The sequence below is a fragment of the Thamnophis elegans genome, chromosome 8 (genome assembly GCF_009769535.1).
Source record: "Thamnophis elegans isolate rThaEle1 chromosome 8, rThaEle1.pri, whole genome shotgun sequence".
Lineage (NCBI taxonomy): Eukaryota > Metazoa > Chordata > Lepidosauria > Squamata > Colubridae > Thamnophis > Thamnophis elegans.
The window spans coordinates 24,963,369-24,981,629 of record NC_045548.1 but is presented as its reverse complement, the minus strand read 5'-3'; the positions used below and the strand labels follow the sequence as shown (position 1 = coordinate 24,981,629).

Below are 18,261 nucleotides of genomic sequence, written 5' to 3'. Positions count from 1 at the left end.
GGTTTGCTTGATTATTTCAAGTCTCTTCAAAAAGTATCCTCCTTGACAGGTACAGAAGTAAGAAAACATATTTTAATTTTGTAAAATATGCAATTTTTCCAAAGGAGGAGGTCCTTACACCTGTAGGTCCTAGCTTTTGTCATTGAAGCAGAAATGGCATATTATTGTAAGATAATTATAGTGCAATAAAAATAAAACATTTGGGCCTCCTGTTGTTCCAGCTATTTCTGATGTTTCTATTTCTATACATACATATATTGTATGTATAGAATTATCATTGTTATTGTATATACCTGTCATTTAAACTTGTGGCATGAAAAAGCATAAAACATCTATGGTAAGAGGAAAAAAGAACATAAATGCAATAAATAATGCATGGTAAGAAAACAACGTAACTCGATTGTAGTTCATAGTAAGTAAAATGAATTGAAAGTCTTAAATAACACATAATAATAATTGTTTTTTTAATTTGCAGTTTATACCTATCAAATTACTATTATTCCATGATAAATATAATAGTGTTTTATTATACAATTAATTTTTCTTAAAGTAGCATATTTCATATTTACTTCTATATAATTTCTACTACAATAAATTGAGCTAGAAAATGCATGACAAATATATAAGATTTATTTCCATTAATAGTAAAGGAATGAACCACAGCAGCAACCTTTTTTTCTATTCTAGATCTTGATGAAGCACCATCTGTAAATCCTTCCAGCATAGACGGCAATATGGATTCTGAGACAGAGAAAGAATCTCTAGCTAATGACAACAAACATGTTTCTAATAAAACATCTCTTCCATCAGCTCTTGATGAATATGAATTCAAAGATGATGATGATGATGAAGTGAAGAAAATTCTAGATGATAGACATATTCCACGAAAAGATCTGAGAAAAGAAGATATGTCTGAAACAGAACAAAGTAACTTATTTCTTAGCCAGGAAAAACTATCATTTCCAAAATCATTTAAAAATAAAAAACAGAAACCTTCCAGAGTGCTGTATTCAAGTTCTGAAAGTTCAGATGAAGACATTCTTCAAGACAAAAAAATTATATCTCCTTCATGTACTGTTACAGAAATTTCAAATTCTGATGCAAAGACTAAAAAAGAATATGTTTATAATGAATATAAACAAAAAGGAAAAGTTAAAAGAAAAGTAAAAAATCAAAGCAAAAATAAAGAAAATCAGCAATTAAAACAGGAAAAAGATCATTCCAGAATGACAAACCTGGGTGTTTCTCTGTTAGAATCATTAGACAAAAGTAAAGAAGATGATAATTTCCGAAAAACATTTAGCCCGAAGGAGGATTCTTCTTTGTCCTTACTCCATATTACTCCTAGTAGATCCCCTAAACATCCATGTGGCATTAATGAAAAACAGTCTTCAACACTTAAACAAGAAAACGTTAAAATTTGTTTATCTCCAGAAGGATCAGAGGTAACTTCACAGTCTGAATTAATTCGATATGATCATAATGCAGATACTGATTTTCTTTTAGAAAATTCTACTAATAAGTCTTACAAGAACAGAGACAAAAATAAGCATCAGAAAGAATTTATTTTAGAATTTAGTGAGAAATCCAGTCCTAAACAGTCCAAAGATGAAGATAACAGTCCAATCTTTGAAAATTCTGACACTATGATGAAGAAGATCGACAAGGAGGGGAAAATGCTTAAAAAGCATAAATTGAAGCATAAAGAAAAGGATAGGGATAAGCATAAAAAGGAACAGGATGGAGAGAAAGAAAGATATAAGCATAAGGAGAATTCCAAGGATGTCCAGAGGAATGTTGAGTTTGATAGAGAATTTTGGAAAGAAAATTTTTTCAAAAGTGATGAGGCAGAAGATACGTCAACTGTAGACCATGACCCTCAAATGTCAGAGAAGAAATCTAAATTGGAAAAGATCTTAATTAAAGAAGACAAATACGTAAAAGAGAGAAGCTTTCAAAAAGATAAAATTTTTAGAGAAGAAAAAGAAAGAGAAAAAACTAAAAAAGAAAATGACAAGGAAGAGAAAACAAAAGAGCATAACATATTTCTTGATAAAGAAGCAGATTTTTTCTGTTTAGGTGTAGGGATATGTCAACAATATAAATGTAATAGAGAAGGAGGACATTGATAAACAGAAAAAAAGGATCATAGAGAAAAAAATGAAAAGCGCAACTCTTCTATTGAAAAAATAGAAAGAAAAAATACAGATAAAGAGAAAAAAGTAAAATGTGAACATAAAGCAGAAAAGGATAAATCAGATTCTCTTGAAAATAATGAAAAAATAAAAGAAAAGGAAAAAGTATACATTCAACAGGTAGAAAAAACAAACAAAGAACACGATAAGTTAAAAAGCTTCAGTACTATTAAAAAGCTTGATGACAAAGAAAAAATCAAAGAAAGATTTGAAAAGAAGCATGATAAAGAAAAAAATGATAAATACTTTTCAGAATCTAAAGAAAAAACCAGCAATGATAAGAAATGCAAGAGTTCTGAAAAAGATAATGAATATTCTAAAATGGAAAAGAGTAGAAACAAAGAAAAAGAAATGGAAAAAAAGGAGAAATCGAAAGAACGTGATAGTTCAGTAATTACAAACATGAAGCAAACAGCAGAAGAGAAAAAATGCAGTACTGAAAAAACTTTATTCTTAAAAGAGAAGCCAAAGGATGAATTGCTGAAAACTCCTGATGGAAGAGAGAAGGATAAAAAAGATAAAGATATTGACAGATACAAAGAACGTGACAAATATAAAGATAAAATGCAACAAAATAATGTATCTAAATTGAAATCTGACACTGAAAAGCTTAAATCTAAACCATTACCAGTGTCTAAAGACACTCGACCTAAAGAAAAGAGATTATTAAATGATGACTTGATGCAGACAAGCTTTGAAAGAATGCTTAGTCTTAAAGATTTGGAAATTGAACAGTGGCATAGAAAACACAAAGAAAAAATAAAACAAAAGGAAAAAGAAAGATTAAAGAACCGATCCTGTACTGAACTTAATAAAATAAAAGATAAGGATAAAATAAAATATTCACTTACTGAATCAAAGAACAAAGAACTGATTCGTTCAAAAAGCTCAGAGTTATCAGATGCTTCTGGGAAAGATAAGCAGCTAAAAGATGCTACCAGCAGTAGATCACAGTCAGTTGATATAAAAAATTCTAGTGGAAAACCATCCTTAACATTGGACAGTAGCTTAAGTAGGTCTCCTAGATCAGAAAGTGAAAAAACTGGACTAACCTCCAGATCAATATCCATGATTTCAATTGCTAGCTCAGAGGATTCTTGTCATACTACATTAACTCCTCCAAGACCTGTTGTTGAATATGATTCAGATTTTATGCTTGAAGGATCTGATTCTCAAATGTCTTTTTCACATTCACCATTTTTGCCTAGTGCCAAATCACCTGCAAACTATGAGAATGATAGTTTATCAGAGTTGCCAGAGCGCAATAAAGCATCTACTTTAAACAGACTTCCTCCAGCTTATATTAGATCAGCATCAGTTGAAGATGTAAAATTTGTTATAAATGATTGCAGACCAGTTGTAGAAGTGCGAAGATGCAGTATGCCGGCTGTTTATGAAAATACAAAACAGTCCCGAGTACCAGAAGAAAATAATCACAGTACTTTGCCCTCAGTTCAAAGTTATAATTCTTTTCCTAAACATGAATGTTGCAATTTGCTTGAAAAGGATTCCCAGAATGGACTGACCAGCTTGTATTCCAGTTCTGCTTTATCCCCAAGTAGACCAGTTCATAAACCTAATGCATTAGATGCAATTGGTAAAAACGCTGCTCCTTTAAGCTCATCAGGAGAAAGTCATACATATTTAGAACATAATAATACGACTCCATCAAGTAAAACATGGGATGTGCCTTTGGATAGATTTATTTCATTAAATAGTGAGTGTTCCTGTTCAAATTATTCAGGCTGTGAGCTTGATGCAACAAATGCCTCAGCCATAACTAATTTTGAAAATAAAACTATGAAAGAGCAGAAAAGTTCTGAATCTTTTTATCATCATGCTGAAAATGTATCAAATCCTACATCCCAGGAAATGGCAGAATTTTTGTCTGTTCAATCATGTTGCCCTTCTCAGATTCAGACAAGCACAGATACGATGTATATGTCAAAGCATGTAGCTTTGTCAGATACAAACAGCCAAGAGCTTCTGATTAAGAACTCACAAAGTTCCATTCAATCTAGCAATTCAATCTTAGACATAGATGCTGCCAGCAAAAAAAAGATAGAAAAAAGCATCTTGTCAAACAACAAAAAAGCAGATATGCTTATCACAGTTTATCCTGAAAATATTACTAAAGATATTTCACAAAATTTTGAGAAGGATTTTGTTGCAAATGATCCCCGCTTACACTCCAGTGCAAATTCATCAGCAGTAAGCAAGCTCATTTATAAAACGTCACAAGCTGAAGAACTTGATAATACTGTAATTGACGTTCAGTTCCAAGGTGAAAAAGCCCATTCCATTGACATCTGTTCATCCCATATGGCTGGTAATAAAAATGTCCTAGATCTTCAAGATCTAAATGGTAGAACACTGAAAGGAATTACAAATGAGTACAATAGAAATTTTTATAATATGGACAGTGCAGAAAACAATTCAATTGAAGAAAGACAACAGTACCTACCACCTAATTTGGAAAGCCATTCACAGTTAACTGGACATGAAGTACATAAATATAGTCCAACTATTAAATTAGAATTGGAAGAAGCCGTAGAAGATCCCAAAGCACAACACTATGAAATTCCTCAAAGAATTACAAGGAATAGAGCAAATATCCTTGCTAATCAAAGTAAGCAGAATCTTTCTAGTTGCTCCCAGATCTCAGAACGAGATTTTGATTCATCGGCCTCTTTGAAAGGACGGATAAGATTAACTGAGGAAGATGATGCTCAGCCACATCATCCACGTAAAAGAAAGCTGTCACGTGTTCCTCAGCCTGTTCAAATAAATGCATCTTTAATGCAAGCTAAAGAAAAAACTCATCAGTCTCTGGCAGCTATTGTAGACTCTCTAAAACTAGAAGAGATTCAGCCATACAGTTCAGAGAGAGCAAATCCGTATTTTGAATATTTGCATATAAGAAAGAAAATAGAAGAGAAACGTAAATTACTATGTAGCGTTATTCCTCAAGCACCCCAGTATTATGATGAATATGTAACCTTCAATGGATCATACCTCCTAGATGGCAATCCCCTGAGCAAGATATGCATTCCAACAGTAAGTAACTAGGAATTTGAGTTACTGTAGAATTAATTGTTGGCTCTTAGTTATTGCTTTCAAAACTCCACTACATTGTAAGTTAACAATATCAGTGTTTGACATAATCATGTTTTACTCATGCATTCGCTCCTGCAACAAATATAAAATGCATATTATGCAAATAAAGAATTTTAAAAAGACATCTTGAGTGCCTCATGAAAAAATTGCACATGGTACAACCAGCTGATTTATATGTTAGATAAGTTGGCAGGTGATACAGAAGAAATCATGTATTTGGAGAATGTCAGAGTCTGGATGGAGAGGAACAGCATTAGATTGAATCTTTTCAAAACTGGTTGACTTTGGACCTTTGGCTAAATTATTCCAGGGTAATACTTAGTTTTGAATACAGTTGCATTCCTCTTGCTCAGAGGTGCTCGGCAATTTGGAGATGCTCCTGGGCTGACAGTTCCTGCTCAAGTACATTCCTCCATTTTTAAAATTACATAAATTCCAAACATAGTGAGCATAGCTCATCAGCTTTTATACAAAAAATAGATGCAAATTAGCTTAGTTATTATGTATTAGTGTGGTAGTTTGGTGAAAAATCATCTTATTTATCCTATATCAATTCATAGATACACAACTTCCCCCCATAAATATCTATGAAGACAGCCTGATAAAAAGAAATAGGAGAAAACAAGAAGCAGGAGGTGCAAATAATAGCAAACTTCACTGCTGAAAAGTTGGTAGCATTTGCAAATTAACTAAAGATTAGCAATTACTTGAGAGTATTTAATCAAAGAAATTTGACCCTTTTTATAATATATAAATAATATATAATTCCTTGTTCAGTTACCTTTTCCTCTTCTCTCTCCCCTTTCTCTTTTCTTCTTGTTCTCTTCAGCCTTTATTTTGTCTTTTTTGTTGTTTCTTGCTGTTTTTCAGAAAAAAGAATAGGGAACACATATGAGTACATGTATGTTTTTCTATGTGACAATGATTTGTTTTTGAGATAAAGAATTGTTGGATGTATATATAGATGTGGGATTTTGCTTTATAAAAGATTTATCTTTACAAGCATTTTTTGTTAGTTATTTATTGCATTTAATAGTTCTTTTGTATTTTTATATATGTATGTCAACCTCGACCTGGCCCTGATTTTTTTGGAGTGACTGCGGATTATGTCTGTGTACATACAAGTATGTTTGTACCAGGGGTGGGTTCCTGCAAGTTCTAATCTCTTCTATAGAAGAGGTTCCACAAATCTAGTTTAGAACTGGTTCCAGCTCCCTCCAGTCCACCCGTCTGCACATCATCAAGATAAAGAACAAGAGGAGGAATTCTGGGAGTTGAAATCCACAAGTCTAAAGCTGTCAAGTTTGAACATCCCTGGGGTATTTTTCTAAAGGGTTAGGGGTGCAAGGGTCTTGAAACTTGACAGCTTTAAGACGTGCGTGCTTCAATGCCAGAGTTTCTGAGCCAACATTTTGGTTACTAAGCAAGAGTGTGGTTAAGTGAGTTTCACCACATTTTACAAGTTGGCCACGCCCACCCAATCACATAGCTGGCAAGCCATTCCTACCTGGTCACATGGCTGGCAAGCCACTCCCACAAAGCAGGCCACACCTACAGAAGAGGTTCTAAAAAATTTTGAAACCCACCACTGGTTTGTACACACATTCATTAGGGAAGGAAAGTTTCCAGGATTGGTTTTAGCTACTGCAGACAACTTTAGGCTGACAAAAATGAGGAAAACTGGACATTGCATAGGCTTTTTGTCTGGCTTTACCTTTTTTTCCTATTTATATTTTCTGGCGAGAGCATTTTAAATGCATGGTAATATTTTTCTGGTGTGTATTGTTAATGATACTCTTGGGAGCCTAAGGGATTGGTGATGCAGGATTGCAGATATTTAGAATAATCTTGTATGAACAATCAATTTTACTAGAACCAAGCCTTACATCAAGCCCAACCTTATTTCTCAGTGTATTTTTAAATTACTGTATTTTAAAAAGTTCAAGAGAATATACAGCAAGTGTTTCATTTTTAATACTCAATTTTGCCCCAAATTTAGCCACCATTTAAATACTGCAACTTTTACCTCCCATCAAATGTATCCTTTACATATTAGAATTATATCTTTTGTATATACAGATTATATCAAAGTGATATTTCTTCACAGATCACACCACCACCATCATTATCTGATCCACTTAAGGAACTCTTTAGACAGCAAGAAGTTGTAAGGATGAAACTTCGTTTACAACACAGTATTGAAAGGGTAATAAAATAATAAAATCTACTGACTGATCACCACTTTTAAGAGGTTTTCATTTTTTAAATGAAAATTATAAGAAATTATATTATTAAGTTGGTTGATTCAGAACTAAATATTTCCATTTTTTCAAGGGAATTTTAAAATACAATGCATTGTATATTTTTAACAGGATTCCTTCATAAGTATAGGGAAAGGTTAGTTTTTCAGAGTAACAAGATGTATTTTTGAATTAATAAAAGATTATATGATTTAGCTAAATTATATGTCTTTTAATTTATTTAGGAAAAACTTATCGTTTCCAATGAGCAAGAAGTACTACGAGTCCATTATCGAGCAGCAAGAACTTTAGCAAATCAGACTTTGCCTTTTAGTGCATGTACAGTACTGCTGGATGCTGAAGTATATAACGTGCCTCTTGATACACAGGTAAGTTGTTTGAAGAAATTGATAAAAGGAAAATTATTGACTCATTGTGAATGTTTATATCCATGCAGTTAATTGAAAATAGTAGAAAAGTTGTGTGCCTTTGTCTTTTTCCATGAGGTTTGTTTGTCTTGGGATTGCCTGTTGATAACTAGTATTGTCTTTGGATGGGTAGGCAACATCTATGAAACAAAAGTTTTGTGATTTGGGGGTCCTACTAGAACAGCAGGTGGAGGCCATAGTTAAAAAGGCAGCTTTGCCAGCATAAGCTGGTATGCAAATTACAATCATACCTGCTGTAGAAGGACACAATTATAGTATGTGTATAGTATAGTATGTGTATATGTATGTCTGTTTGCGTGTTTATTTATAACATTCCTATAGCTCTCCACCTCAAGCTTACCTCTGGGTGGCTCACAACCTCAAAATAAAACAATATCTATCTACAATAAAATACATTAAAACAAAAAAGTGGCATTATAGCTAAATTTTCTCATTCAGGCTCATCCCCAGGTTCATATCTAGCACTTGGGAAGAAAGCAAGTGGTTTTTGAAAGGTTGAACGGATGGGGCGGGGGCTTGCTGAACCTTGCAGAAGGATGTGTTCGTAGACTTTAGGCTTCCACAGAAAAGGCACACTTTCTAGGTCCATAATATGGCAACATTAAAGGGAAGAGACTAGGAGCCTGCCCACCCTATTTGATCTGATAGGACAGGAAGATGTTCTTAGCAAGAAACTGTCTCACAAATAACTTAATCTTGTGCCATTTGGACTTTAAAGGTAATAACTAGCATTTTGAATTGCACCTAGAAGGAAACTGAAAGCCAGTGTGCACCTGCACAACAGGATTGTGATGTGGATGAACCCAGCAGCATACAGTATTATGGAAGACACCACATTCTGCAGTAGTTGTAACTTCCATATGTTCCTCAAGGGCAACTCTACATAAAGTGCATTGCAGTAATTCAAGCAGAAAGTGAGCAAGGCATGAATGATCAGGAGCAAAGTCTCCCAGGTGTTGTGGAGGTAAAGCAAGTTCTGTGAGTGTAGAAGGACTCCCCAAATTGCATACCAGCTCAGTCCAGGAAAGTGCTTCCTCATTGAGTCAAAGATAATGTAACACCTGGACCTGAGAGATCAAAAACGTAAAGCCACTCCATCTTGCCAGGGTTGGATCAAAACTAGTTTCTTCCCATCCAGACCCTTACACCTCCAGGCACTCAGCCAGTGCCATACCAGCATCACCTGCTCTTTAAGGAGTGGAGCTATACTGAGGATACATCCCATGCTCAATGGTTAGGGTTAAGATCCAAGAGTGGCCCTGGGGTGCCAGTTGCAGAGACCTGAACTCAACCTCTCCACCTCCCAACAACATTAACTGGAACCAGCTATGGAGGGAGGAAGGAGAACCACTGCAAAACTCTGCCACCAACTCCTAACTCCAAAACTGTTGCCATCATCACCACCCAATCGAACTACTGTAGCTCACTTTACATAACTGACTTGGAATATGTAGCTTGCATATTTGCATTCCTAACACTGGAAGCACATAACATCATTGTAGCAGAGCTACAATTCTGAGTAGAATTGAAGATGCTAGTGTTGACCTATTGGTATAAAGCTCTTCATGTTTGGCCCTTGGGCATCTAAGAGAACTACTGTTTCCAACATTTGCCTGATGTATCAGATCATTTTGGGATCAGCTACTAATGTCCTACATTTCCAATAGGTGAAGAAACCGAAGCTAGATTGTGCTGCTTCTCTCTGGCAATGTTATTACTATGGGAAACTGAATTACCCTAAACAGCCTGTTTCACAACAAAACGCTTTTTATTACCATTTTTATGTTTTCATTGTCACTCACCTTGATACTTTAACTGAGGTTTTGATTGTCGTCGTGTAAACAAGTGAAAATCGGTCAATTTGGAACCTTTAAATCACATACAAAACATACGTCTGAAGGAGTATTCTAAGAGATGTTGGAGAAGAGGTCGAGGAGAAGGCCTTTTTAGTGTCTCCCGATTTTTAAAAATAGTTTTGTCCCATAAGGGCAGGTTATACCTTCTCTCAACTTTTTGAAAGACAGTAACGATCAAGTTCCTGCTGTTCCTCTGAATTTCTGGAGTGTAGCATACTATTTAGGGCTGCTGTTGTGTTGATCCTCAGTTTTCAGAAGGGACTGCATTCATGATCGTAATGGACAATGTTTTTTATAGTTAATTTTGTCATCCATTATGTAAAATTAATAAAATACAACAGTACACAATAATATAGTTCTTCAAAATCGTGCATATGTTTTATAACACAGTTCATGGTTCTTCAGCTTTATTCAAAAAAGGCAAAAGATGCTTTTAATGCAATACATAGTTAAGAAATTTATTAGTATGAAATATAAAGTAATGGCTTCAACACTATAACTTAAGGGGTGGGTTAAAATTCATGAAAATATACATTAATTGTTAAGGTTTTTTAAATAAAAGGAATATGTGTCTGACTAGTGGTTTTTTATAAATGAGAAATGGGAGAACCATTGCTTTTGTGACACCTTAAATTTCATTGAAACATTGTGGGTTGGATAGAATTTTTGTTTGATCAACCACAACATTCCTTAAGTTCTTGTGTATATGCCCTAAAGATTTTCTCCATTTTATATTTATCTTATGAATGATGACCACGATATTTAAATTTTAACATGACCGCTCTTGATTTTCTAAGCAAATTGTTATAAATATTGCTATAAAATGATGAGCATTGCAATTATGTTAAAATGTTTCATTTTATAAATTTTCCAAATACATAACATTATTTCTATTTATATTAATTCATTCATTCCACAAAGAAAGCATTGTGATATTAATGTAAAATTTCTTTACTTTGCATATGACTTGAAGCCAAGTGGCTGTAGGCGGTAGAAAAATATATACAGATATTTTATGAACTGTCAGAAGAGTATTAATAGAGCTTATAATGCAGATATATTGTTGAATTAAAAACTATTATTAAAGTCATAGCTTATGAAGAAGACACACACTGTAGGGGACTTAAAAAGATACAAGTTGATTAACAATTAGGTGCTTCATAACAGGTGCAGATTTACAACCATCGCAGCATCACATTTGCAAACATCACAGCTGGCTTCCAATAAACAAAGCCAATAGAGAAGCCAGCAGTAAAATTGGAAGTTGTAATCACATGATGTGTAACAATTGCTGCAGAAATGTTGTCATAAATCCAGTGTGGTCAGGTGAAGTTTTGTTTAATGACTGCATCACTTAAGTGACAGAGTTGACGGTGCAAACTGTGAGGTTTAAGGGAGAACTACCTATAGTGAAAAGAGATTGCACAATAAAGATTTCTCTGGATTGTCTAGCAAATCACATTTTTTAATTTTAATTCTTCCACTAAATTGAAATACTGTTAAGTTTTTCCTTAAAAATAATATCACCTTTACAGACAAACTGTAGTTATCATTAAACATATAAATCTATCGAAGACATTATATAGCATGGGAATGAGTGGACATTAGCCTATAATTAACATGTATAATTTTAATATGTTTAATTTACAGACTGATGACAGTAAAGCATCAGTTAGAGACCGATTTAATGCAAGGCAATTTATGTCATGGTTACAGGATGTGGATGACAAATTTGACAAATTAAAGGTACGTATCTTCATTGAACTCCTCCCAAAATATTTTTCTATTAAAAATTTCTAGTCATTAGATATGCTGCCCACTCTATCCATCTCTTTTGTGTTATTGCAAATTCAAGTAGAAATAGCATTTTATATTGCTCTTCTGCTAAAGAATGTCCCAAAATGTTTGTAGAGCTATTCTAAAAAGACTAGTTTGCTGTTAGATTTCAAATGTGAAAGGAATAGTAGCATAGCTGATATCATAGCATTTATATCCACATTTCTGTTCTATACGCTAATCAAAACTGTTTTATATGATACTGAGTTAGAAGGAGCAGTTCCCAGTTTCCTTGCATGTAGGAAGCTTTTCCATCCTTTATTCTGAGTTTAATGCAATACTAGAAGAATTGTGTAGTGAGATATTTCTCCCACTGACTAGATGAGTGAGCCAATGGTGGTCATTGTACACTTTAGAACAGGGGTATCAATCTGGCGGCCCATGGACCAGATTTGTCATGCAGCTCCATGAAGGTGACAAACATTACAATACGTCATGTGACAGGAACATGATGCCACGAGTTTGACACCTGTACTTTACAGTATAGCAGAATTCTAACTCAGATATTCTTCATACACTTTTCCAAGTACACAGTCCAGACAATAATAGCAGTAGCAATAGCAGTAGACTTATATACCGCTTCATAGGCCTTTCAGGCCTCTCTAAGCGGTTTACAGAGAGTCAGCATATTGCCCCCAACAATCTGGGTCCTCATTTTACCCACCTCGGAAGGATGGAAGGCTGAGTCAACCCTGAGCCGGTGAGATTTGAACCGCTGACCTGCTGATCTAGCAGTAGCCTGCAGTGCTGCATTTAACCACTGCGCCACCTTGGCTCTTAAATAAATACATTCAACCACTTTTGTTTCAGTGGAAGTTAAAAAGCAAATTTCCTCCTAATTTAAACAGAACCCTATTTGAAGGAAACAATATACAGTAAAATTTTAGGCTATGTGTAAAGGAAGCTAATGTGCCAAAAGCACATCACTGCAGCAGGAAAACAGGTGAGAACATTTTCAATGTTACTAGCTATAATAGCTAAAACAAATCTCTAAATTAAGCAATTCATAAGCAGTGAATCTACACCAATCCTATAATTATATTTGCAATTTAAAGATGCACAGAACATTTCAGAGTCAAAATGTTTTATCTGTGGATTGTCTTGTTTAGACTTTGGAATGCAATTCTGACCCAGTGTCCCAGAAGCTATCTAGTTTACAATGTCCAATTTTGAGGTGGGAACAGTTAATTCTATGTCAGACCAGGATATTCTGAAAAGGAAATGCTTCAACTATAGATATTTTGCATATTTCCAGTGCAGTTCAGAGATGACAAAGCAAAGATGAGGTCTATAGGGCACCCATAAAAACTTTCATTCCTGTTTTTTGGAATCATATCACTAGAATCTTAATTATGTTAGAGTGTAACTTGCATATATAAATGGTATTTTTTTTAAAAAAATGCATTTTTAAAAGGAAACCGTTAAGGCAAGACCCATCAACTTTAGAGAATAGAAAATATGCAGAAATACATGGTACAAAGTAAAACCCATTGAAATTAATACAGATAGTCCTTGCTTACCAATCACTGGCTCAACCATTCAGAATTACAACCGTGTTGAAAAAATAATTTTAGAACTATTTATGACTTTCACAGTACCCCTCAGTCACAATGGTCATCATTATAGTCAACTTTCATTCTCCTGTATCTAATCTGTTGTTTTCCTTTTTTCCCTCCTTGCAGAGAGATTGGAGAAGAATGAATTAGAACAGATTAAGCATGCACACGAAGGGAATACACACCAAAATCAATGTACTGGTCCTGACAGCCATGAGTGCACTCAGCAACAGCTAATATTTTTCACATAGTGTGCCTGCTTACTCTCTTTTAATCCCTTCATCTCCCAATTGCTTTGCTCTGCATGGGGAGTAACAGAATTAACTTCCCTGCAGCTCTTTCCACACCCAAACAGAAAAAGATGGGCAGCATGACCTAAACTGGCTGGCCAAACTGCTTGTTGGGCACCTTCTTTCTGCAAGTATGTTGAGATAGACATTTCAGCTGGCTGCAATTCATAATATCAAAGAGGCTATGAAAATGCCCTTTTGGGTCCCTTCAGATCCTGGGCCAGCCAAGACAAGATACCCAAAAGTTAATGGATGTCTTTTTGAGGCAAATGCAAATCTCCCCCGTGGACAAGAAAAAATAAAGGAACTTGTCAGGAGCAGCAGACGAGCCACCTCACTACTCTGCTCCACTTGGGAGCACTGTTCCCTCTAAGGTGCGCGGCTGCGTGGCCGCGCACATGGCAAGAAACCCCCGCGCAGAGGTTTCTAACTGCCGCGCAGAGATTTCTTTCAAAGCAAACGTGGGGAAGTCCTTTGCAGGCGGCTAGAACTGGCCACCCGCAAAGGACCTCCCCAAACTTGTTTCAGCGGCAGCTCTCAGCCTACGGCGGCAGCATCACGCAGGCTGTGGAAGGAGGGGGAGGAGGAGGGAACCAAAGAGAGGCTTTTACCGGGTCTGCGCCCCACAGCCAGGACCGTCCTTGCGCCTCAAGCCGCGTTTCTTCCTGCAAAGCCCTTCTGGCGTCAAGTGGAACTCTCGGGTTGCCCGAAGGGCTTTGCAGGAAGAAACGTGGCTTGAGGTGCAAGGACGGTCCTGGCTGTGGGGCGCAGACCCGGTAAAAGCCTCTTTGGTTCCCTTCTCCTCCTCCTCCTCCTCCTCCTTCCACAGCCTGTGTGACGCTGCCGCCATAGGCTGAGAGCTGCCGCTGCTGCACAACTGAGGGGGAGAGTGAAAGCAGAGGTAGCCTCAAATTTAATTTAAATTCTTTAAAAGAATTTTTGGATTTCTCCTCACCAAACCTTTAAGACTGAAAGTTTTTCCTAACATGAACTTGAGCTAATATACTTAATATGAGAAAGGTGCAGCAATTAACACTGCTTTTTAAAAAGAACAATATTTCTCAATTGTTATCTGTATGAAGTCTATCTTAAGTTCCTACTATACAAAAGGTATTACCTTCTAAGGCAACCTGTATACAATACATTAGTGGCCAATGTTACATTGCTCCTAATGACAAAATTAGAGCTGTGTTAAGCCTATGAAAAAATCCCAAATGAATAAAATCATTATTAAGACCCAATGAAAAAATTACAAAAATTATGCATAAACTTTCATGTTCCCCAAATTTCCAATCCAAACTTAACCCAGATTCTTCAGACATAGATTTGTAATTCAGAGTCAGACTCGATTATTAGAATGAATGCATTAATCAGGGGTGAATAATGTTGGTGAAATCTCATCTAACCTTCCATAATAATAACATACATACACAAATAGCTGACAGCCACATCTCTGAAACACTATTAAATCTGAACTAAATGTTTATCTAGAACTCAAATAAATAGCTGCTTTTTGGTTTTATTTTTTTAATATTATCAGTCTCTCTTTTATTCCATACTTTTGGTTGAAAGACTATTCTATGTCATGCTAAACAAATGCATATTCTAGTGGCGGTGGGGGCTCGTTGGCATCTTCAGCAGCAGCCCTGCCTCCTGTGAAAAAAACCGAAGATGGAGCAGATCCACGCAGATGACGTTGCTGCAACATGACTGGAGGAGGAATTCTGGGAGTTGAAGTCAGCAAGGCTTAAAGCTGTCAGGTTTGAAGACCCCTGGGGTTTTTTTTCCTAAAGGGTTAGGGGTGCAAAGGTCTTGTAACTTGACAGCTTTAAGACTTGCGTGCTTCAATGCCAGAGTTTCTGAGCCAACATTTTGGTTGCTAAGCAGGACCGTTGTTAAGTGATACTGATATTATATAACACTTTTAATTAAGCGGGTACCTTGAATAAACATAACTTTGAGTTTCAAATAACACTGATTTCGTTGTTGTCTTAGGTGACATCTGTGAAAAAAATTCAGGTGCTCAGGCATGAAAATGTGCCGCTCAAACACTATACTTTTCCGCTCACACTGAAAAAAAATTAGAGGGAACATTGCTTGGGAGTTGGTGTGCAACAGAACCCTTAGTGAAGACCCATTGTTAACCACTCACCTTTCCTCAGTTTCAAGTACCATATTGGACTAGGGTTGCCATATGCATGACCAGCAGCCCTCATTTCTCTTACTGATATTTTCCCATTCAAATGCGCTGCCCTACCCAGGTTTGCAAAGTAAGAAAGAGGAAATACCTACATATCTCTCTCCTGCCCTGTCAATATCCAAGTCATTTCTCCATGACAAGTGATTTCTGTCCTGTTTCCCTTCATTGAACAGAAAGATTGGGGATTAAAGGGTTAGAAGAGAGTAAGGAGGCACAAAGTGGGAAATATATTTAGCTATTTGCCAAGCATGCTCACAGCTGTCAGCACCAGTACATTGTTTTTGAACTGTATTCCTTGTAGTATGCCTTATTCTCTTCTAATCCCTTCCTGTTCAGTGATAGAAGCAATTTTTTAATTACATAGTGCTGAGGTAAGCATTACAAAGGCAACGGTTAGCAGGAAGACAAAAGACAACAAAAAGTGTGAAATTATTACTCGTGTCAGTTTCAACCCAGAAAGCACAGTCATGGTCATGTGAATCCACTTTATTTAGTAACCAAGTTGCTAGTCCCAATTGTAATTGCTAAACTAGGACTACCTTTAAGTGCATGTAGAATTGAAGCCTAAAAGTGCTATTGTTTTAGAGGATAGATTGTACTATTTTTTAAATTATTTAAACACAAGAGTATTATTAAAATTAATATTCAATACAGTACTTGCATTATTATTAATATTATGTATTAAACTTTTAAAAGAAACCTGTAGATAAATCTTGGAATAGGTTGTGAAATCATTTCACAAGTCTAATCAACCAGTGGATTGCCAAAGTAATAGTTCTTGTATTAATAGAAGTACAGTGTGCTTATTTATATAGAAGCTTGCTTGAGCTAACTAAAGATTCTTCTATTTATTTTGAAATAGACATGTCTCCTGATGAGGCAGCAACATGAAGCAGCAGCTTTAAATGCTGTTCAGAGACTGGAATGGCAGCTTAAACTACAAGAACTTGATCCTGCAACTTACAAATCAATCAGCATTTATGAAATCCAGGAATTCTATGTTCCTCTTGTGGATGTTAATGACGACTTTGAGTTGACACCTATATGACAGCTAGCATTTCTTGCTATTACAGCTCAAGACTGTGGGATGCTTAAATTACAGCACTAAAATGGAATACTGCCTTTATCAATATTCTATGTATTCCTTCTGAAATGTGCCCCAAATCTCATTCAGTATTGCACATATAAATACCATTTATTAATAAATGGTATTATTTTAGCCTCTGGGTTCAAAAAGCATCTACTCAATAAATCTATGACAGTCTTTTACTCAAGATTTAACAGCGCTGGCAGCTGTAAGTCCACCAAAAAGTCTATTTAAAACTTCAGTGGTTTTTATTATTAAACATACAAAAACAACAAAAACCTATGGAAGAACTTTTAAGTTTGTGGGAATGTGCAGAATGAGAGAGTATTCATCTTACATAATTTATAGGTTGCTGTACAGTTTTCTTTTTGAAAAAAATGTTATATTGTTTTCATTTTTTAAAATAACTTATTTTATACATATTGTGCAAATGTAAATATTCTTATATTTAATGTTCAGCCCTGTACAAAAATAGATATTTTAATTGTAAAACTGTTTTGTCTAATGTTTATTGGACCAAAATTGTTGTTGTTTCTTATATGTAATGTACAAACGGTTTTATTTTAGAAGCATGGTGTTTGATTTAGCTGCTTGTTCATCACCATCACTGCTAAGATTTGATTGAGTGGTACTGCATGCTAGCTCAGTTGAATTTTTCCCCTACTACAGGGTATCTAACTGATTGAAATATTTGTTACCAATCCAATATACTGCTTTGTACAGCATCCATTCATTCAGAGAAATTTGCATGAATCCCTTTTCATTGTAGTTTGTTGCAGTGCTTATTGGATTATGTCTTAACTCCACAGAGCCATTTGTCGTTTGCTCTGCTGCTACAATGCCATATTTGTGACTTAACTTGAAAAGAGTATTTTGTTTAAAATCTTTACAAGATTAAAAAACCAGCTCTTACATCCTGGTCTCTAAAGGAGTTTTTCAAGTGTCCAATTTATTTCCTTTTACATGCCTCTCAATGAGAAATCTTAAATTGTATATTGTCTATTTTAATATTCCCTGATAGAAACATATGTAAATAACTGTAAATAACTATGTTTAATAAATTCTATTGGTCATGCTAACAGATGTTTGAATCCTTGTGATTGTGAAATTTTCATTTTTGAAGTTTTATACAATTTGACAAATAAATCCTTGAAAGTTCCATGATAAGATTGTACTTGTATATTCCTATTATTTGTGAACATATAATTAATATATTGTTGTTATGTCAGCAAAATGCCTGCCACTGTGATGGGGAGCATATAGAAGGCCTTTAGAGTTTTGGAGTCAGGAGAATCAGCCTTGCCCTAGCAGAGCTTTGGAGCTTTCAAAAGGCACTGAGTTTTCACACTTCCTTTCTTAATCAGCATCACTGGAAATGTTGCTTTTGGGATATTAAGAATGTTTAGAAAGACAAGTTTTATTACAGCTCTCCAAA

At 35.3% G+C, this 18,261-nt stretch overlaps 1 protein-coding gene across 1 annotated transcript in view; it reads left to right on the top strand.

Annotated features, from left to right (window-relative positions):
- Positions 1-17,990, top strand: part of ANKRD12 (ankyrin repeat domain 12) — a 65,916-nt gene extending 47,926 nt beyond the window's left edge. The window contains 5 exon segments of the mRNA XM_032222488.1: positions 688-5,252; positions 7,420-7,518; positions 7,798-7,941; positions 11,508-11,603; positions 16,602-17,990. Coding sequence (XP_032078379.1) covers positions 688-5,252; positions 7,420-7,518; positions 7,798-7,941; positions 11,508-11,603; positions 16,602-16,787 — 5,090 coding nt within the window. The 3' untranslated portion in view covers positions 16,788-17,990.
- Positions 17,991-18,261: the final 271 nt, after the last annotated feature.